This window comes from Erinaceus europaeus, chromosome 17 (genome assembly GCF_950295315.1).
Source record: "Erinaceus europaeus chromosome 17, mEriEur2.1, whole genome shotgun sequence".
NCBI lineage: Eukaryota > Metazoa > Chordata > Mammalia > Eulipotyphla > Erinaceidae > Erinaceus > Erinaceus europaeus.
Window position 1 is genome coordinate 62,540,152 of NC_080178.1, and position 21,714 is coordinate 62,561,865.

Genomic DNA, 21,714 nt, shown 5'->3' on the forward strand with positions numbered 1-21,714 from the left:
AGGGACCTTGTTGCCTAGGGCGCTGCTTGGGAAAGCCATACCTACTACTTGCTGATGGGTGGTTGGAGGGGGATTTGTGTTATATAGAAATCAGCCCGATTTTTCTCCACAATCATAGAGGTGGGTGTTATATCCACACTTCTGAAGTGAGGAGAAAAAAAAAAAGGCTGGAGAGCTGGAGAATCTCCAGCAAGGGTGGGGAGGGATGGGACATCTCTCTCCAGCACCTCCATTTATGCTCATGTCTCTGCATTAGCTTCTCTGTCCTTCTCTTTCTCATTTGCTGCACTTGAGCAAGCAGAAGGAGTTTGGACCCACCCCTTCTCTGACGCCAACGCCAAGAAACTTTGTGCCCAAGATGTAGGAGTGGATCACAAAGCCCCAAGTCTCTCTCATCAGCTTCCGAGTCATGACCTCTCCCTGTCCCCTGCTTCTGTGCATCTCCCACTCTGCTTTGAAGACAAAGCTCAGTCCCAGAGCTAAGAGAACAAAGCCCTGGAGTTAAACACAAGACAGTCAAGACTGATGTCAGGAAAGCTCAAGGCTTTCACTGGAATGTCTCAAACCAAAGGACATGGTGCACAGGAAATCCCTACAAACCTGTGCACCTGTACCCTCCTCCATTGTGGGGTGACAGTGATGGCTGAGTCCCACCAGTGAAGGAAAGACACTGCACACGTGGCTTTACAGTTTTAAACCTAGATGTCACAGGATTGAAATGGGTGCCATGTCTCAGAGTTGGGATGGGGTCTGACAGCAGACAGGTTCAGGTGAGAGTTGACGGCTCTTTGGAACCAGGATGACCCCTGTGTCCCCTTCAGAGTGCCCACGTGAGCTGTTACCGCCTCCACTGCCCTCCTGTCCACTGCCCCCAGCCTGTGACCGAGCCACAGCAGTGCTGTCCCCGATGTATGGGTAAGTAGCCTCACTGGCCTCTGGCAACAACTTCCCCATGTTCCAAACTGTATCTACTCCCAACTCAGAACTCTAGCAGGTGGGGGGGGTGGTCTCCACCCAAAATAGGAGCTGGATGCCATGGGGCAGCCCCAAGGAGAACTGAGGGTGGGAGGCTGCTAAGTGTTCATTCTCAAGGAACTGTACTGCACAGGAGGATGGGGGTGGGGTGGAAAGTAGCTGAAGTTACTTGGATTCTGGACTCTGGCTGGCCAGAGCCCAAGGGTGTGCACCCCTTCTGGAAGTGGAGTGAGTGAACTTGGGCTGGGAGGCCTCTAGGAAGTGGGGTCAGCTATGGGGGATGGGAGTAGGGTCCAGACTATGCCTTTTGCTTGATGAAATGCCTGCCACTCACTTGCCACCACACCCCCTGCCCCATCATCTTCCCATTGGCCAGTTGTCCTACTGGGTGCAGGACTCAGCATTGAGTCCTGAGAGAATTCTCCAGTATCCAGGATGACTGCCATGGTAGTGACCATAGGCACTTAGGTCCCCAACTCTAGATGTCAGGGTCTCTGATGTAAAAGGCTGTGATGCCCTGGTTTTAGGATTCTAAGAGCCTCCAACTAGGAGTCTGAAATGTAGAGGTGGGGGGAGAAGCAGGGTGGGGCTGAAGAGTCATAGGTACAAACAAGGAGTCAAGGCGAGGCAGCCAGCAGTGGTCTCCCACCCCCTCCAGAAAGGGAGGGCAGAGCAGCTGTTGAGAGGAGAATTCAGCTTTAAAAGTGTGAAGAAGGTGATGGTGGGGACTGCAGAAGTGACCTCAGCTTCAGGCTGTGGAAACAGGACTCTGCTGGTGAGACAGGCCCTGCATGAGGTATGTGCATGGGTGGGCAGGCGGGAAGTGCAGGAGGGATCCCAGCAGGTGTCTACCTGGGACTCTGACTTGGTCATAGAGACCTGGCTTTGTGTCTCCTGGGGCATAGGGCTTCTGGGGTTCACATTGCCTGTGTGGGGACATCATGCCTCCTCCTAGCCCACGGCTGACTCAAGGAGTCCTGATGGTGCTTTACTTACCTGCCTGGCCCCAGACCCCTTCTCACTCATGTGCATGTCACCCTCCTCCACCACCACCACCTTTCCCCAGCTATCTGGCTCTCCAACTTCTTGATGCCCAACTCAACTAGCAGTGCCTTTGGGAAGAGTGCACATGCGCGCGCGCGCGCGCACACACACACACACACACACACACACACCCTCACCTACCTCAGCCTAACTCCTTTTGCCAAAATTGAGCATCCACCTGTCCTGGCCTTCCCCATACAACTGATGGCATCAGTGCTTGTGGCTTGGATGAAGAACTCCTTTCCCAGGGCCTGGCATGGGACCTGGTGCTTAGAAAATGTGTTGTCAAAAACATTCTTTTTTTTAAATTTTGCCTCCAGGGTTATTGCTGGGGCTGGTGCCAGCGCTACAAATCTGCTGCTCCTAGAAGCCATTTTTTCCATTTTTATTGGATATGACAGAGAGGAAATAAAAGGGGAAGAGGAGGTAGAGAGGGAGAGAGACAGAGAGATACCTTCTTCTTCTTCTAGCGTTTGCCCTTCTTCCGTAGCCAGTCAACAGCATCAGGTTGAGCCTGATGTAAAGTTTTGAGACCTCCTTTGAATCTGGAGAGGTGGCAGTCGTTGACTATGTGGGTCATAGTCTGTCTGTAGCCACAGGGGCAGTTCGGGTCATCTCTGGCTCCCCAGCGATGGAACATAGCGGCGCACCAGCCATGGCCTGTTCGATAGCAATTGAGGAGGGCCCAATCATAACGTGCTAGGTCAAAGCCGGGTTGACGCTCGCAGGGGTCTGTGATGAGGTGTTTGTTCTTTACCTCAGCTGACTGCCAGCTCTGTTTCCAAGAGACTGGAACAGAGAAGTTCAGTGTAGGCGTAGGGGACCAGATTGGGTGACGAGACGTCAAGCGTTGAACAGGGTGGGCGAAGATATCCGCGTATATTGGCAGGTCCGGTCGAGCATAGACATGGGAAATGAACTTAGATGATGCCGCATCCCGACGAATATCTGGCGGGGCAATGTTGCTAAGAACTGGCAGCCATGGAACCGGGGTGGAACGGATGGTTCCAGAAATTATCCTCATGGAGGAATATAATTTGGAATCGACCAAGTGGACATGGGGGCTACGGAACCATCCTGGGGCACAGTATTCTGCAGTGGAATAGCATAATGCCAGAGATGATGATCATAGTGTGGAAGCGCTCGCGCCCCATGAGGAGCTGGCCAGTCTTGCAATGATGTGATTCCTCGCACCCACCTTTGCTGCAGTTTTTATGAGATGTTTGTGAAATGACAGAGTGCGATCGAGAGTAACGCCAAGATAGACTGGCTGGGCTTCATGCCGGATTCTCGTATCGCCAAGCTGTACATTAAGCTCACGCGAGGCCGAGGTATGGTGTAGATGGAAAACAGATGATACCGTTTTTGCAGTGCTAGGGATTAGTCGCCATTTTTTACAGTAATCAGATATCAGAGACATGTCTTTCGTGAGTGTTTCCTCAAGGATGTCGAACTTGGACGCCTGAGTTGCACAGCAGATGTCATCGGCGTAGATGAGCTTCCTTGAAGAAGTTTCTGGGAGGTCATTGATGTAAATATTAAATAGTGTAGGAGCCAGAACAGAGCCCTGGGGGAGGCCACTTGAGACAAGTCTCCATCTGCTAGACTTGTCACCCAGATGAACCCGGAATCTTCTGTTTTGGAGAAGAAACGATATAGTGTTGGCCACCCATGGAGGCAGGCATCTTGAGATCTTGACTAGAGAGATACCTGCAGATCTGCTTCACCCCTTGTGAAGTGACCCCTCTGCAGGTGGAGAGCTAGAGGCTGGAACTGGGGTCCTTGCTCTTAACCTAGTATGCCACCACCCAACCCCCACAAAGAACATTCTCTTAGGACCAAAGGCTTCTCCTTCCACCTAGCAGGATGAGAACTGACTAACTGGCAGACTATGGAAGTGGGATAGGGAGGGGGCATGGTGCCAGTAAGTGGTGAGAGTTTATTTATTTATTCCCTTTTGTTGCCCTTGTTGTTTTGTTGTTATTGATGTCATCATTGTTGGAAAGGACAGAGAGAAATGGAGAAGGGGAAGACAGAGAGGGGGAGAAAAAGACACCTGCAGACCTGTTTCACTGCTTGTGAAGCGACCCCCTGCAGGTGGGGAGCCGGGGGCTCGAACCAGGATCCTTAAGCCGGTCCTTGCGCTTTGCGCCACGTGCACTTAACCCACTGTGCTGCCGCCCGACTCCCAGTAGTGAGAGTTTATACCAAGCACAGGGATAATCTAGATCACCGTGGCTTGTTCCACTAGAGTGCAGCATCACTGGCTCTTTGTTTTGGCCACCACTGTATTCCCAGTACCTGTGGTAGTGCCTGACGTCAGAAGGGGCTCTTTGAACACTGAATAAATTCCTCCTGCCTCCCTCCTGCAGAGCCTCACACCCCTTCTGGGCTCCGTGCCCCCCCAAAGTCCTGCCAGTACAATGGGACCATGTACCAACATGGGGAGATCTTCAGCACCCAGGAGCTGTTTCCCTCCCGCCTGCCCAACCAGTGTGTCCTCTGCAGCTGCACGGTAAGGCCTGCTTGCCCTCCTTCCTGCCCCCAGGCCCACCTGGCCTTCTAGACACTGGGCTGTGGTCTGGAGCTGGGGGTTGTTCACCCTATTCAAATCAAAGCGAGGATAAATGGGCTCAAGACTAGGAGGACGTCTGGGGCTGGAACCCTCCTGCCCTCTTCTGCATTCCCACACACTGGTGCATGGCCTGCTTATTTCCCCAGTAAACTCTGCACCCCTCAACAGGCCAACTCTGTATCCTCTGCTGTGCCCTACCCAGTGCCTGGCATACAGATAGTGCCTGCAATGATTGATGAATTAATGAATGAATGAATGAATGAATGAATGAATGAATGAATGAATGCTTGATTGGTCACCAGACTTGGGCCGGACAGCACTAATATGCAGTTCAGTTGGAAATGGCTTAGATTATCCCATCTGAGGTCAAATTCAGGCCTAAGGACAGGCCAGAATGATTGTCATTATCAGGGAACAGAGGCCGATGCCAAGCAGGACCTTCTAGAACATCTTCACTGTCCTACTTGGTGGTATGGGGCAGGCTGGGGGTGGGATCTAGGTAGGGCAGCTCCCTGTGCAGGCAGCTTCCACACATCTTCCTAGCCCTGGGATTCTTTTTTTAAAAAAAAAAAAAAATATATATATATATATATATATATATATATATTTCCCTTTTTGTTGCCCTTGTTGTTTTATTGTTGTCGTCATTGTAGAACAGAGAGAAATGGAGAGAGGATGGGACAACAGAGAGGGGGAGAGATAGACACCTGCAGACCTGCTTCACTGCCTGTGAAGCGATCCCCCTGCAGGTCGGGAGCTGGGGGCCCAAACCGGGATCCTTATCCCGATCCTTGCTCTTCGCACCACGTGCACTTAATCCACTGCGCTACCGCCTGACTCTCCCTGGGATTATTTTCACCATGGCACTAGCAGCAGAGACACCTGCCCTCTTTTGTCCCTTTCTACCAGGCCACTGAACGCGGGGCCTCAGTCCCTCTGAATGTGGAGGGAGTTTTAACTGGTGACTGCAATGTCTTCTTTGTTTAAAAGGAATGATGTAGGGACCAGGTAGTGGTGCAGCTGGGTGAGCACACTTGTTCCTATGTGCAAACACCCTGGCTCAAGTCCCTGTTCCCCACTTGCAGGAAGGAAGCTTCATAAGCAGCAAAGTAGGGCTACAGTACCTCTCTTCCTCCCTATCTCTTAATTTCCCTCTTTCCTATCAAGTATAAAGAAAAAAAGTGGGGGGTGGATGACCACCAGGAGCTGTATATTCCTAGTGCAGGCACTGAGCCCCAGTAATAGCCCTGGTGACAAATAAATAAGTAAATAAATAAAATAATGATCTGATTGAGCAATGGTGAGAGGGTGAAAGGCCTGGCATGTGGGGCTGGTCACCCATGTTTGAGCCCTAGTTCTGCTAAGACTCCCTCTGTGACCCTGCTCCCCTTGCACAACCACCTCAACTTTTAAAAAATATTTATTTATTTATGAGAACTAGAAAGAGCGAGACCACTAGAGCATCACTCTGGCACATATGATACTCAGAACATCATGCCTGAGACTCCAGTGCTTTATTCATTGTACCACTTCCCAGGCTTCACGCCACCTGCCCCAACTATTCTTAGAGGAACCCATTAATCTAAGACACTGACTTTTCTAGTCTCTGTGCTTCACTTGGGCAGGGGCTGGCAGGTGATCCACCTGGTAGAGAACATACACCAATATGCACAAGTGCCTGGGTGTGGGCCCAGGCCACCACATGGAGCACCTACAGGGGAGAAGCTTCACAAGTGGTGGAGTTGTGCTACAGTGTCTCCTCTCTATGCTTTCTCTCTTCCTCCTTCCTACCTCTCTCTCCCATCCTCTATCTAGAAAAAAAATGAACAACAAGAAGAAGAGAAATAATTTTTTATATTTATTTATTGCCTCCAGGGTTATCATTGGGGCTCGGTGCCTGCACTACAAATCCACTGCTCCTGAAGGCCACTTTTTCCCGTTTTTGTTGCCCTTGTTGTTGTATTTATTGTTATTGTTGTTGAAAAGGACAGAGAGAAATCAAGAGAGGAGGAGAAGACAGAGAGGGAGAGAGAAAGATAGATACTACTTATGAAGTGACCCCCCTACAGGTGAGGAGCCGGGGGCTCGAACTGGGATCCTTACATCAATCCATGTACTTTGCACCATGTGCACTTAACCCACTGCTACCACCTGGCCCCCGAAAGAATTTTTTAAAAGGCTATGAGGAGCAGTGAAGTTGTTCAGGCACTAAGCCCCAGCAATAACCTTGGTAGAAAAAAAGAAAAAGAAATTTTGTCAATTTACAAGCTTAGGAGCAGAGCCAGATTTCAGACATGGGATCATAGGTCTCCAAACATTCCTTTCCCTGCACAGTGGCTGCTTCCTTTGAAGGGTCAAAGGCCTACATGAGGAGGAGCAATGGGAAGAGGCAGAAGTGATGGTGGAGGGATGGTGAGAGCATTCTCAAGATTCTTTGCCCATATGCCCTGAATACTTCATCTCCCTTCTCTCTCCCTATGTCTGTTATATGGGACCAGCCTGCCTCCAGGACTTGCTTGAGGGCCTAACCCTTCTGAGAGTCACTGGCAAAGGAATAGGGAAAGGATTCAAGATGGCATCACATCTTCCCTCAGGCATTGTGCTTAGTAGCTCCAGAAAGATTTTCACTACCATTCACACCCAAATGAGCACCCCCATTCTACAGAAGAGGAAACTGAGGCCCAGAGAAGTGACATCCTGAAGCTCATCTGGCCTGCTGACTCCCAGATGCCCCTTTCCCCTGTAGTCTTTCCATTCTAGGCTGAGTTCTGAAGTTAGGGGCCTAGAATTTCCAGTCAGAGGAGAAAGTGCCAGGTGTTGCCCCCCCTGTGCCCCTTTCCCTTGCTCTGAGAGGAGAAGGATGCTGGTTTTAGCAGGAAGTGCCTGAAGACTAGGCCCGAGGCCACTTTGCCTGCTTGTGTTTTTACACTTGACCTCTCACTTTGGAGAGTCCAAGCCCCACTGCTGTCCTATCTGCAGGATGGGAATATCCCACTTGGGAAAACACTTTAGAAGCTGAAGGATAGGTACCACCTCAGGGCCTGGCCATGGAGTGGGGAGAAGGCAAGGACCCCTCCTCTAGTTAGCTAGACCCTGCCTAGCCCACCAGGGAATGTCTCAAGCTGATTGACAGGATGGGGGTTGGGGGTGTTCCCCTAGTCCCAGGGCTGGTCCTCACGGGAGCTCCTCTCCCAGCTCCTGTGGTGTGCTCTGTCTACAGGAGGGTCAGGTCTACTGCGGCCTCATGACCTGCCCAGAGCCTGGCTGCCCTGCACCCCTGCCACTGCCTGCCTCCTGCTGCCAGGCCTGCAGAGGTGAGTGTGTCTCGGGGTCATGCAGCCAGTCATGGAGCTTGCCAAGGACTGTGGAGTAGGAGAGCCTGTAGGGGGGAGGTGGCTCAGTAGGTACAAAGTAGAGCTTATACATGTGAGGCCCAGGCTCCCTCCATGGCACCCTATATGCTGGAGTGGTGCTTCCTTAATTAATTAATTAATTAAACCAGAGCACTGCTCAGCTCTGCTTTATGGTGGTAGCGGGGTTTGAACCTGGAATCTCAGAGCCACAAGTATGAGAGTCTGTTGTATAAGCATAGAGCTGGGAAGATAGTACAGCAGTTTATACAATAGACTCTCATACTTGTGGCTCTGAGATTCCAGGTTCAAACCCCACTACCACCATAAGGCAGAGCTGAGCAGTGCTCTGGTGAAAGAAAGAAAGAAAGAAAGAAAGAAAGAAAGAAAGAAAGAAAGAAAGAAAGAAAGAAAGAAAGGAAGGAAGAAAGGAAGAAAGGAAGAAAGAAAATTAAGTTCACTTAGGTCTCTGACACAAGCTCAGCTTTCTAATTTTTATTTGTTTATTTTTGGTTGGGGGACTCAGATTAAATCATTGCTGAAGCATATAAGGAGGGAAAGAAAACTCAATAGTGTACTCAGGAGCTGGCTCTGCTTATATCAATGTGAGCTGTTATATATCATCTTCTGCTTCTCAGAAAAATTTAGGTATGTTAGAGGAAGAATAAGAATTTGTCTTCCAGCCACCAAAATCCCACTGGTCAAAGGTTCAACCCACAGTAGTAATTCCCTCATGCCACCTCTTGTGCACACACATGTGGGAACAGTAGGAAGGGATAGGGAAGGGTAAAAAGTAAAGATGGGCTGGATGGTGGCTCACTCAGTAAAGTGCCCATGTTACTATGCCTGAGAACCTGGGTTCAAGCCCCTCAACAACACCCACAAGGGGGAAGCTTCATGAGCACTGGAGAAGTACTGCTGGTGTCTCTTTTGCTCTACCCCTCTAGCTCTATCTCTCACCCTCTGTCCAAAACAATAAAAGGGGAGGGGTGAATGGTCAAATTATTGTGCAGGCTCTGAGCACCAGTAATGTTTTCTGGTGAAAAACATATTTAGAAAGCAGGAGGTATGGACAGGGGCTGCAGGCCTGAGGGCAGGTGCTGGCAGGCTAGGCCTGGAGGAGGTTGGCTGGAGAATTGAAGGGCTCAGAGTTGCTGCAGCACCTGCTACAATTAGCAAAGCTGAGAGGCTTGGGAGATGATATGAACAGGCAGCTATGGCTTCTCCTTTCTGGGCACCAACTGGACTCTCCAGGTCTCAGCATGTCACACAGAATCCAGGTAGAATCTGTGTAAAGAAGAGAGAGACCAACGCATCAGCCAGTAGAGGGCAAGCAGCAGGAGCAGAGTGAATTACACAGGTGGTCACACTGTTCCCTCTGGGCTGGAATAGTCCAGGAAAGCTTCTTGGAGGAGGTAGGACTGGAGCATGCCTGTATACTCCACAGAAAGCTTCTGACAGAGGTTGGTGCTATGGAAGGGCATTGCACCAAGAGCCAGGGGACACCTGCTCCTTTACACTAATTCCTGCAGGTTTCTTCACCATCCTGAGCCCTCATTGTGAGGTATGTGGTGTTGGTCTCTCTGATTTCTAGTAGTTAGTCAGACTCTGCTGCTGTGGGTCTTTGGATCACAGATGTTCTGCAGGAACTAGACTGTGTATACGGCAGGGACTGGGGAGACTGTTCTGCTCAGGGCATCCAAACCTTTGGGGTGCCCTAGGCTTTGTGTCCCGGTGCTTCAGGGAGCTGGGGACTGGGAGAGATCTACGGTGTTCTTGCTGGAAAGAAGTCACCAGGAGTGCAGTACACAGGCCTCGTGACTCCAGGGGTGATGTGTCACAGTCTCAGGTATGGAGCCAAGAGCTCCAGATCAACCACAGTGGGCTCTGAATAAGGTGCTCTGTCTCAAATTATAGGTTGAGTCCTGATGGTGACCAAGTAGTGAGAGTGGGGAAACAGAGGTAGCAACCCAGTTATTGGAACTCCATCAACCTGGCAGTGAAGAGAGACTGTAAGGAATTGAATCCCCATGGAAACAAAAGGACCACTGGGGCACCAGGGCTGCCAAGGAGGCAGAGCTTAGGGCCAAGGACTGCTCTGACTTCCCTTTGGGTTTCCAGATGGATCAGGGGAGAAGTCAGGAGAAGAGGACCCCACACAGACATACCATGGAGTGGTAAGTGGGCAGCTTTGCTGACAGGGCGGGGCATGGGGGTGGGGTACGCAAGGCCTAAATTCTCATGATTGGAGTAGCTGTTCTTGCCCTTGTTTCTCCCTTGGCCCCTGGACTTGGGCTGGCTTTCACAAACCCTCATGTGTTCCAGCCTCCCTGTCAAGCTGTCCCCATGGGTCCAGGAGAAACCTGTTGGACAGAAACAGGTCCCCAACCTCCCCATGTCCTTCCTTCTTTGACATGATTCCACCCAGAATCAGGATCTTTGAACTCTCCCCAAGTGAGTAGCTCCTGGCTTAGTCCACCCTCCCCAACTTCCAGTTCTTGGTTTAGGGGGCTCCTGTTGGTCTAGAGTTAAGATGGACTTGAGTGTCCAGCTCTTTCTGGCCAGAGAGAAGAGACAGGGAGTAAAGACTGATATTCTAACTCCTTTTCTAAGGGACTGTGTGGGTTGTGTTTGCTATGTGAGCCATTCCTCCCACTCCTTCAGCCTGAGTTATGGGGACTCAGGGGGCTGGAGGTTGGGGCCCCCTTCCCAGGTCTCCCCAGGGGTCTGAACTAGTGACCTAGTCCTTCCCAGGTCAGGCTTTTTCCACTGGGGCCAGTGTCATTCCCTGCCATCCTACCCCCCCCCCCCACTCCCCCAGAGGCAGGTTGCTGAGATCCTGAGTAGCTTCTTTCTGATTTGCTGGGTGATATGGGCATTTCTGCCACGATAAGCATTCCTGGGAACTTACTATGTGCCTGTGCCTGTGCTGGGGTCTGGGGCATGGTTTCCACTCTGGAAACTCTTGTGGGCTCCATGTTTGGCCATCAGAAGACTCCCTAAGTTCATGCATGGCCAGAAGGGACAGAAGGACTGTGAGTGACCCAGGCTCAGCAAGGTGGTCATCCAGCCCTGCCCCTTGTCTCGATCCCACTAACTCCTCTCCCATCACCTGGAATTCCCAATCTCTAGACTCTGAGGTTCAAAGCTCCTGCCCCTGCTACCCACATGCAGCATTTGCTACTACTTACTACCAGCCCTTCCACACCTATTCTGGAAACACAGCATCTCAGCACCTTGCAATTCAGAAGAGTCTGGAAAGAGGGCCTGAGCTCAAAAACCTTTTCTCTGGAAGGGCCCTCTTCCTAGTCTTCCTGTCCACTGGGATTCTGGGGCCTGGGGGGTTTCAGAAGTCCATGCCCTTATTTCATGACTTAAATCTCCCTAGACAAAGGAATTTCCAGACACTTAGCCACACAACATTCTCACTTTATTTATTTATTTATTTATTTTTGCCACTAGAGTTTATTGCTGAGGCTCAGTGCCTGAATAACCCCACCATTTCTAGCAGCCATTTTTTACTCCTGTTTGTTTCTTTTGAATAGAAGGTGAAAGAGAGGGAGGGAAGGAGGGAGGGAGAGAGACAGAGTGAGAGAGAGAGAGAAGAGAGAGAGAGAGAGAAAGAGAGAGGGGGAGAAGAGGAAAAAAGAGACACCTGCAGCAGTGCTCCGCTGCTCATGAAGCTTCTTCCTTCAGGACCAGGGACTCAAACCCAGGCCCTCGTGTATGGCACCCTGTGTGCTCTACTGGGTGAGCCACCACCCAGACCACCTTCTATTTCTTCTGTATGAAGTTCTTCAGGTCCCTGGTCACTTATATCTCCTGGGTTAAGACCTCAGTACCCTCTGCCCAGTCCAGCCTCAAATACCTGATTCTGACCAGGGCTGAGAAGGGCTGGCTGGAGGCAGATTCCTAAATCACCATTACATTTTTCTTTTTTAAATATTTATTTCATTCATTGCATGAGAGAAAAGGGAGAGAACCACACAAGACAGAACAAGAGAAACTAGAGCAGGTGGGGATAGGTAGCATAATGCTTATGCAAAGGGACTTTCATGCATGAGGCTTTGGAAGTCCAAGGTTCAATCCCCAGCACCACCATAAGTTAGCACTTCACAGTGCTCTGATGAAAAGGGTTTTTTTTTTTTTATTATTTTAAAGAGAGAAGCTAGAGCACTACTCTAGTATATGGGGTGCCAGGAATCAAACCAAAATTAAAGCATGCAAGTCCAAAGCTGAGCTTTTGCCCTGAGCCTGCTCTTCCCTGGGAAGTCACACCATTCATTGTCTGCCCTCAGGCAGCCTCTAGCTAATCGTCTGCAGGCAGGACCCTCAATCCTTCTCTCTCCCTGCTGTTTGCAGAGGCATCCCCAGGATCCATGTGCAAGAGGAGGTGGGGGAAGGAGAGGTCCAGGCACCCCTGCCCCAACAGGGCTCAGCTCCCCCATGAACTTCATCCCACACCACTTCCGACCCAAGGGGGCAGGCAGCACAACAGTCAAGATTGTCCTGAAGGAGAAACATAAGAAAGGTGGGTACAGGACCTCTGCCAACCCATGAGCTAGAAAAAGGCCAGGTACTCCTACCTTCCATTGCTGCACCACCATTCAGGACTCCCCAATATCAGTCTGGCCATAAGCTTGCAGACTTCAAATATCAGGGCTGGCTTCCCTTTGAAAGATGAGGATAGCTAGGTTCTCAGTGTAGAGTCAGAATCAGCCCTGAGAGTGCAAGGACCCGCGTAAAGATCCCAGTTCAAGCCTCTGGCTTCCCACCTGCAAGGGGGTCGCTTCACAGGTGGTGAAGCATGTCCGCAGGTGTCTGTCTTTCTCTCGCCCTCTCTGTCTTCCCATCCTCTCTCGATTTCTCTCTGTCCTATCCAACAACAACAATAATAACCACAATGATAAAACAACTAGGGCAACAAAAGGGGAAAAAATAGCCTCCAGGAGCAGTGAATTTATGGTGCAGGCACTGAGCCCCAGAAATAACCTTGGAGGCAAAAAAAAAAAAAAAAGAAAGAAAGAAAGAAAGAAAGAAAGAAAAAGAAGAATCAGCCCTGAGGCCAGGACTATAGGTTATGGGTCTAAGAAGAGCTTTCTGAGTACCTGTCATGTCTTTGTTGGATACTGATGAGCACAGAGGACAAAAAAAAAAAAATCCCTGACCTCCAGGGGCTCTTAGTAAAGGAGGAAAGACAGACAGACACATGGATAAACCATTCTCACAGCAGGATATGCTGAGGGCAAGGCTTTCCCCATGAATAGTCAAAGCTATCTGTAGGAGGGTGGGGGTACTGGGGGACACCAAGAAAGGGAGAGGGGAGGAAGAAATGAGACTGCAGGACCCATCTGGTCATGTGCCAAGGGATGTGGGGGCATCTGTCCTAGCCCCTCTTTGTTTCCGGGGTGGGAGTGCTGAGGCTGAGAAAGGCAAAGGGACCTGCCAGAGCTCAAACAGCCAGGCAGTGGCAGAACCTGGACTCAGTCCAGACAGGCCATTCCTTCCTGTGCTCCCTCAGAGGCACCAGGAGAACTCACTACCAGCCTAGTCCTGAGATGAGGAAAGGTTAGACATTGGTCAGTTTTTGACTTTGCAGGTAACAGGGTTGGGCCAGGCTGGTGGAGAATCAGGGACTAGGGGATCACTCTAGCCCCTGACCCTCCTCTCCTGCTACCCTCCTCGGCCAGCCTGTGTGCACAGCGGGAAGACATACTCCCACGGGGAGGTGTGGCACCCAGCCTTCCGCTCCTTTGGCCCCCTGCCCTGCATCCTGTGCACCTGTCAGGACGGCCGCCAGGACTGCCAGCGGGTGATCTGCCCCACCGAGTACCCCTGCCAACAGCCTGAGAAAGCGGCTGGGAAGTGCTGCAAGATTTGTCCAGGTACACCAGGTGCTGGGGGGCAGAGAGGGTTCTGGCCAGAGGACCCTGGTCCCAGGGCACAGACCCTTGGAACCTTGATGAGGTGCCCAGGGTGTGACTTGGAGCCATAGGAAGCAAGGTTTTGGGGTGCCACATGCACACGAGTGGAAAAATGTCAGGCTTGTCAACTGTTGCAGCAACAGGTTTGGAGGTTCTCAGGCTTATACCAAAAATTGAAATAATCTTCTGGATTCTGTGAAGTCAGAAAACATCAAGTCATTAGGACTTTAAGAGAAATAGCAAGTGTTTGCTGAACACTTTTTGCTATGTGCTAGGTGGGTATACAAAACATGAATGTGTGTCACCCTCACCACGTGTAAACAGCAGGAGTGGGGCTTGATTTGTATTCTCTTGGAGACTGACCAAGGCCTGCTTCCAGCCTCCTCCACAGACATGCCTCTGGCTGGTGGGCTACGGATTAAACCTGAAACTTCTGGTGCCTCAGGCATGAAAGTCTGTTGGACAAACGGTTGCGCATTTCCCCAGGCCTGGTTAGACTTGAAGGGTTTCATAACTAGTGAGAATGTAGAAAGTTTGTCTGGGGTGGTGGTAGTGTACAGAGACTTAGTCCTTCAGTTCCTGGAAAATAGACAGGGATTTCCCTAACAAAACCATAAAAATAAACATATCAAAAGTTAGTCACTTTTTTTTCTTTTTATTTTGCCAGAGCACTGCTCAGCTCTGGTTTATGGTGGTGCAAGGGATTGAACCTGGGACTTTGGAGCCTCAGGAATGAGTATCTTTGCATAACCATTATGCTGTCTACCCCTGCCAAAAACCAAAAAGTATAAAAAAAAAAAAAAAGAAAGAAAGAAAGAAAGAAAGAAAGAAAAAAAAAGAGTCAGGGAATATTGGTAACTGGAACGTTTTGGGGACTGTCATTAGAATTCCAGCATGCCCCAGGGCCTTAGGATTGGCTCCGATTTGGTATGGAAAATGTTCACAATATTCTCACCATCCCTACCCCACTGCCAGCATTACCTCAACTCCTCCCCAGCCCTGCCATTCTGTGAGTCTCTGTTGAGAGAGCCTGTGCTTGGTGGAGTGACTCAAGCAACTCAGAGGATGTGGCTTCTGCCCTTCACTTTGTGGGTCTCTGTCGAGGAAGCAGATACCAGGGGAACAATTGCAAAGCAATGCAAGATAGAGTGGGTTCCAGGACACGAGGAGGGAGCAAGTTGAAAGTTATGGGCAGGAGAACATATGGTGGGAGAAGCTTTTCCAAGTAGGCTTCCTGGGGGAGGTGGGAGGTGACTAGGCCCATCCTTAGGAGGAAAATAGAAGATGACCTCCTCTCTCTGGGAACACCAGATAGTTCCCCAGGACAGCAGAGACCCAGAGCAGACGTCGGATCAGTGCAGTGGGCAACAGAGGCTTCACAAGTTCCCTGTCTTCCCCAGAGGACAAGGCAGAGCCTGGCCACAGGGAGGTCAGTGCCACCAGATGCCCGAAGGTGCCAGGCCAGGTGCTCGTGCATGCATCGGTATCCCCAGCCCCTAACAACCTGCGCCGCTTTGCCCTGGAACACGAGAGCTCTGAGCAGGTGGATATCTACCTCTGGAAGCTGGTGAAAGGTAAGCTGGTCCCTTAATGGGCACCTAAGACCTCCTTTTCTCCCTGTGCTCTGGGTGCTCTGGGTGCCGGGGGTCTGTATCAAGAATCTCAGATCCAGGGAGAACTGCCTCCTGCCACTCTTCCCAGCTGAGGAACCCCAGAAAAATACTTTTATTCCAGGATAGAGAGAGAGACAGCAATCCTGACTATGGTTCCCACAAGCTAAGATGCCAGACCCTCAGAGTGCGCCCTCTCCTGGGGGAAGGGCTTGTTGCATCGTGTCAGGGAGGAATCAGTGTCTAGTTGCAGGACTCCAGCCCTGAGGGGGAGGAGGAAGGAGGACCCTAGCAGCATCCTCAGAGCAAGAGGGCATAGAGCATGATTCCGTTTTGGCTTTTGTCTGTGGTACAAACTGTCACTTCAGGGTGAGCTGACAGCAGAGTATAGTTCTCCTGAGAGATAGTTCACCAACTGAAGGTCTAGGAATTGTTGTTGATTAAGGAACTGCCCAGAGTCCCCCTAAAACAAAGTTCTTTTCTCTACTGCTGGGTTTGGCCAGAGGGGGCAGGGTGGAAGAAGGGGTGCAAAGAATGATGCCAGTGACAATGACCAGAAGCTCTTTAGCCTTTCCAAAGTGCTGTCACAGTTGTCATGTCACTGGCTCCTCAGTGACCCTGAAAATTAGGGACTTTTATTCTCCATTTTGTAGATGAGGGCACTGAGGCTCAGAGAGGTGAAGTACCTGGCCCAAGGTCACACAGCCATAGGTGGAGGATGGGAGCTTGAGCCCTTGTCTTTGCCGTCAGCTGTGGCTCTATCCCTGCTCTACTCTGCCCCCGTCATAGGAGCAATGGACGGAGAAAGCGGAGCTGTTCAGCCCGGAGAAGAGGAGACTCAGGGGGACAGGACCGCTGGCTTCGTGGCTCTGAAGTATTACCTCAGGCAGAGGGAGCAGTAGTGTTCTGAATGACACCAGGGGCAAATCAACAAGCAAGGCTGTGGAATCAGACAGCCTTGGGTTTGAATTCTAGCTCTGCCTGGTCTTAGCTGTGTGGCCTTGAACAAACCACTTGACCCCTCTAGGCCTCAGTTTTCTCTTCTGTTGACTGAGGAGGAGAAGGAGGCTGGAGGGATGAGATAAGATACTCCACTGTCCCTGATAAACACACCAGTGCCCTTCACATCCTGCAACATCAGTTAATCAAAACTGCAGAGACATGGGTTTGAGCCAGTGAGGAGGGAGCCAGGACTCTACCAGGCTAGGGCTAGATGCAGCAGCCCTTAAAATGAAGACTCAGCCATCCCTGTGCAGATGCTGCTGGGATGTCTACCTGCCCCCTGTGCCCTACCAGGAGCTGGGGCCCCAACCTCTGTCCCAAGGAGTTCATGACCCAGTGGCCCAGGTGCAGCAAGAGCTCAGACTTAGGACAGCAAGAGGATTATGCTGCAGGTTGGGCCTCAAATTCTGGCTCCAGCCTCCCTCCCCCCTCCTGCCCTGTGTGCTGTGGTTGGTGTGTAGCAGGTGCTGTGTGTTTTGTGCTTCATGGAACCCATATAAGAAACTGGAGGAGAGGCAGAAACATCCCATTTTGCAGATAAGAACTGAGTGGGAGGGAAAGTGACTTCCTCAAAGTCACACAATCTAGGAAGCAAACAAAGACTCAAGCCCAGGGCTGACTGTCTCCAGAGCTGTGCCACAGAGATGGCCTTACGCGTTTAGGCAGGGGCTAGGTGTGCCCCATTGTTGCAGAGTGGGTATCATAGCTCCAGGACAGTGCCATTACCACAAGACTCAGCAGGAAAGAAACAAGATGTATGCTGGGGTTGGGGTTTTCAGCTTCACAGTGCCTTCCATGCCAGTCCCCTATCCCAAAGCTGAGGAAGTCCTTGCATCTCCCGATCCCCTTCAGCCTCCCTGTCCCAAGGTCTGACAGTTAGTGGGGAGCTCTGTCTCCTCACCTCACCGGGTGAACACAGCAGATCTGCAAGCACAAGGAGCAGGTGAGGAAGCTGGTCAGAGGTCTGGCTTAGGGCTCAGGTAGAAGGAGCCTCAGGAATCACCATTCTGACCCCAGAGAGCAACTTGATTCGGTCTAGCCCCACCCTTTTCTAAAATTTTCTACTTTAAATTTTTATTTATTTACTTCCAAGAGATGAGAGACAGAGTCCAAAGCACTGCTCAGTTCTGGCATATGGTGGCACCAAAGACGGAACCTGGGACCTCTGGGGGCCTCGGGCAGACCAGCTGCTCCCTGGATCTGGCACACCTTTCAAAGGGTCAGAGGCACACCCGCACCCTCAGGCTAGTTCTGGGGCTCCCAAAGTTCAGACCTTTCTTTTTTTTAAAAAACAAATATTTATTTTATTTATTTATTCTCTTTTGTTGCCCTTGTTGTTTTATTGCTGTAGTTATTGTTGTTATTGATGTCGTTGTTGTTGGATAGGACAGACAGAAATGGAGAGAGGAGGGGAAGACAGAGGGGGGAGAGAAAGACAGACACCTGAAGACCTGCTTCACTGCTTGTGAAGCGACTTCCCTGCAGGTGGGGAGCCGGGGGCTCGAACTGGGATCATTACGCCGGTCCTTGCGCTTTGCACCACCTGTGCTTAACTGCTGCGCTACTGCCTGACTCCCAGTTCAGACCTTTCCAGCATGTTTTCCCAGAGACAGTGTGGACTCTGCCATTACCTCTGGCACCTCCTCTGCTATTTTGTCTGGAGTCTCTTGTAGCAGACCTGGGGCACAAGGACTCATCCCCACCACTGCCTGGATCTTTAGAGAAACTCTCTCCTACATCCTGGTCCTTTCATCTATGATGGGGTCCAAGGATAGTGCTGGCTGTTCCCGTCTCCTCCTCCTCCACCTTCTCCACCTCCTCATCCTGTTCTTCCTCTTTCTCCTTCTTCTTCTTTTAATATTTATTATATTTTCAGTGACAGAGAGAAAGAGAGAGAGAGAGAGACCAAGACCAGAGTGCAGTGGCATATGGTGGTACTGGGGAATTAAACATGAGACCTTGGAGCCTCAGGCATGAAAGTCTTTTGTGTAACCATTATGCTATCTTCTCAGCCCCATTCCCACTTTCTACCACCTCAGTGATGTCCTTCACCTCAGTAAATCCCATAAGCCTTAAAAGCAAGGCCAGTTCTTGTTTGTTTCAAGAGCGGCGCTAACTCCTGATGTTCCATCTTTTCCTTCTGGTCACAGACCCTGGTGGTAACAGCTGTCATGAACTGTGCTCAGGGCACTCAGTACCCTGTGTGTGAGACCTGTTGCCAGCTCCTCTAAGGATGCAACATCAGGAAACTCAGTTAATATCTAATCCTCCTCCAGGGCCTAAGCTGGGAGTCATATATATATTTACTTATCTATTCACCCATCTGATAATTCATCTGTCTATCCATTCATCCATCCACCCATCCACTCATTCATTTATCCATCCTTCTTTCCATTCATCCATTGATTCTCCATCCCTAACGTGGACCAGGTTCAGGAGACCCAGAGAGAGAAGCCCTCAAGGAGTTCCCAGTCTAGTGGAGGAGGCCAGAAGAGTTACATGGTAACACGTCTCCCATAGGTTCAGTCCCAAACAGAAGCCAAGTGCTTCAAGTACCCCAAAGAGGAAATTATAACTACAAGGAGGCAGGGGTGGGAATCAGGGATGACGACCCAGCCTAATTGGTGGAGGAAAGGGCATTCACTTGATGGCCAAAGGAGATATTCCAGCAGAGAGGGCAGGGGCAGAGAGGCTGTGTGCCCCTCAGGAGATGTGAGTAGTTGGTTGGGACTGGAGCCCAGGCAAGATCACTCAGAGCCTTTGAGCCTTGTGCTGGAAGGGGGTCTACACTTCACTTGTTAGTTTTGGGGGTGCTTCAATAAGCACACTTATTGATTTAAAAATATATTTGTTGCAAATAACAAACAAATATATTTGTTTATCAAAGAGAGAGAGAGAGAACCAGAGCATGACTGGCATATGCAGTGCTACAGATCACATTTGGGACCTCATGCACACAGGGCTGGTGCTCTAGCCATTGCAACCTTTGGGTGCAGAACCATTGCTTTTTATCATATGTTACATGCTCAGGAGACAAGCTTGCCTGATTCACACAGGGCTGGTGACTTCTTCCTCTAGTCCTCCTCTGCAGTGTTGACAGGTGAGTGTCACATGCGAGAGCCAAGTTGGGATTGTGACCGCAGCAGGGTCAGCAGACAGGTGATGAGAGGTTACACAAAGGGAGTGGCTGAATGATGCCGATTTTTGAGTCACAGTTTCAAGGGGAAGTAAAATAAGTAAGAAGCCTAGGGTGTGATCTGGGCAAGATGAGATGGGGCCTGACTGGGCAGTGTGACAGTGAGGGGACACAAGAGAATGTTCAATACAGGAGGTTTAACCTTGGTGTTTTGAGCCAAATCAGGCACAGGAGGGTGGTGACTAGGTCTGTTCTGTTCTGTTCTAAGTCACCTGTTTCTTTGACTACACACTGCTGTCCTTATGTCTGCCCTCAGGAATCTTCCACTTGATTCAGATCAAGAAAGTCAGGAAGCAAGACTTCCAGAAAGAGGCACAGAACTTTCGGCTGCTCTCTGGCACCCACGAAGGTGGGACCTTGGGCTGAAGGCAGGGGGCTGGACTGAAGGCCGGGTTGGAGACCAGAATCTCATGGAGAGTTCCAGGCTACTGGTGCTGGGGTGGGGCTGGGGGTGGGAAGAAAGGGCACCATCCACCATAGACGTCAGTTCCTGACACAGGAATCCTGTGGGTGTCAGGGCCAGAAAGTTCCCCACTTGGAGGTCCAGGTAGGAAGGTGAAGCTAAATCAGCTGGGTCTATTCTTGGGGGAGATGGGGCTGTGGTGGGGGAGCGAGGTTGGAGTCTCCAAGCCCTGTCCCTGCCTGCTTGTGCCCCTCTCTGATAGAATACTTCCCGTCAAAACCTTCCTAAACCCTTCATTCTGACGCCCTTGTTTTGCTCTATGTCACGTGGAGGAAGGTGGAACAGAAGTGGGGCTCCAAGGTAGGGGAGTGGGAAACAGATGGAAGGGTCACCACAAGTTGGATAGTTGAAGACCAAAACTGTGTGTTGCAGGGAGTTGGGTTACCTCCTGGCTCCCTGCTCTTGTGAAGTTCTCTTTCCCTAAGCTTTTCACACTTTGAGTCACTCTACTTTCCGTGTGTGGATATATGCACATGTGAATACTTGAAAATATACCACAAACACCACATACTACATGCATTATGCCACCCACTCATCATGCCACCCACATATGCATATCACACACACCACATATACAGACATGTCACACATACACTGTGCCACCCATAATGCATATCACACAGTACCACATATACCTTACACCTTACACGCTCATGTCATACTCATACATACAACTCTTCTGCCTCCCTCCATGCAGGTTACTGGAAGGTCTTCCTAGCCCAGACACCAGAGCTAAAGGTCACGGCCAGTCCAGACAAAGCAACCAAGACCTTATAACAAAGACCTAACCAATTGAAGACATAAGCTTTATCGTTTCTATTGTTGTATATTAATAAATGGCAAGTTACATCACCCTTCCACCTGGTGTGCTAAATTCCTATCCGGTCTGTGCATGCTCCCACAGCCACCTCGCGACAGGTCTGGCCAGCCCCATAGCATAGGGCTGCAAAGCCCCTGCAGAGGTAGAGACTGACCCTCCCACACACTGCACTATGTCCAGGGCAAGGCTGGTTCCACCAATATCCTTACACACCCCTCCTGTGCTCTGTGGCTCCTGCCCCAGCCCCTAGCTCCAGCACCTTCTCTGAGCTCTAGAATGGAGGACCAGTCCATTAGTCAGAGGAGAGGGTGAGCTGCATCTTGAAGCACGTTCCCAGCAAATCTTCCAGAGGGCCTTAAAAATGTCAGCTACACTTCCCATTGGGGAAACTGAGTTTAGGGAGGGTCACTACTTGACCTGAGTCCACCAAGCAAATAGTAGCAGATTCAGAATTAAAGAAAAAAAAAAGAGGCTATTGATGGCACAGGCAGAGCCAGCAGCAAAGGGAAGATGACAAATGACATGTTGATAGGAGAGTCACAAATTGCTCACTGTGGCTGACGACCAGGTGTGAACAGAAGAGCAAAGGTAGGGAAGCCAGGTGCCCAACCAGGAAGCTGTGACTTCCTGCTAAGGGCGACAGGGGACTCTGCAGGAACCTATGGTGAGAGAGCTGGCTGGTGCAGGGGGCATGGGTGACATCTGCTGTGGAAACCCCTCTGAGGGATGACTGTAGCCTGGGCAGGAGCGAGGCC

At 50.6% G+C, this 21,714-nt stretch overlaps 1 protein-coding gene across 5 annotated transcripts in view; it reads left to right on the forward strand.

Annotated features, from left to right (window-relative positions):
* The window catches only part of CHRDL2 (chordin like 2), a 38,270-nt gene extending 17,273 nt beyond the window's left edge, over nt 1–20,997 (forward strand). Inside the window, exons 3-13 of one of the 5 annotated variants that reach the window (XM_060176830.1) lie at nt 822–915; nt 4,392–4,534; nt 7,815–7,908; nt 10,066–10,121; nt 12,307–12,475; nt 13,635–13,829; nt 15,269–15,442; nt 16,268–16,352; nt 19,933–20,025; nt 20,176–20,223; nt 20,837–20,997. In XM_060176830.1, coding sequence (XP_060032813.1) covers nt 822–915; nt 4,392–4,534; nt 7,815–7,908; nt 10,066–10,121; nt 12,307–12,475; nt 13,635–13,829; nt 15,269–15,442; nt 16,268–16,352; nt 19,933–20,025; nt 20,176–20,223; nt 20,837–20,927 — 1,242 coding nt within the window. In that variant the 3' untranslated portion in view covers nt 20,928–20,997. Of the gene's footprint in view, nt 1–821; nt 916–4,391; nt 4,535–7,814; nt 7,909–10,065; nt 10,122–12,306; nt 12,476–13,634; nt 13,830–15,268; nt 15,443–16,267; nt 16,353–19,932; nt 20,026–20,175; nt 20,224–20,836 lie in introns of those variants that run through there. The other 4 variants (XM_060176832.1, XM_060176831.1, XM_007520239.2 and 1 more) reach the window with 4 other exon arrangements.
* The last annotated feature ends 717 nt before the right edge of the window (nt 20,998–21,714 follow it).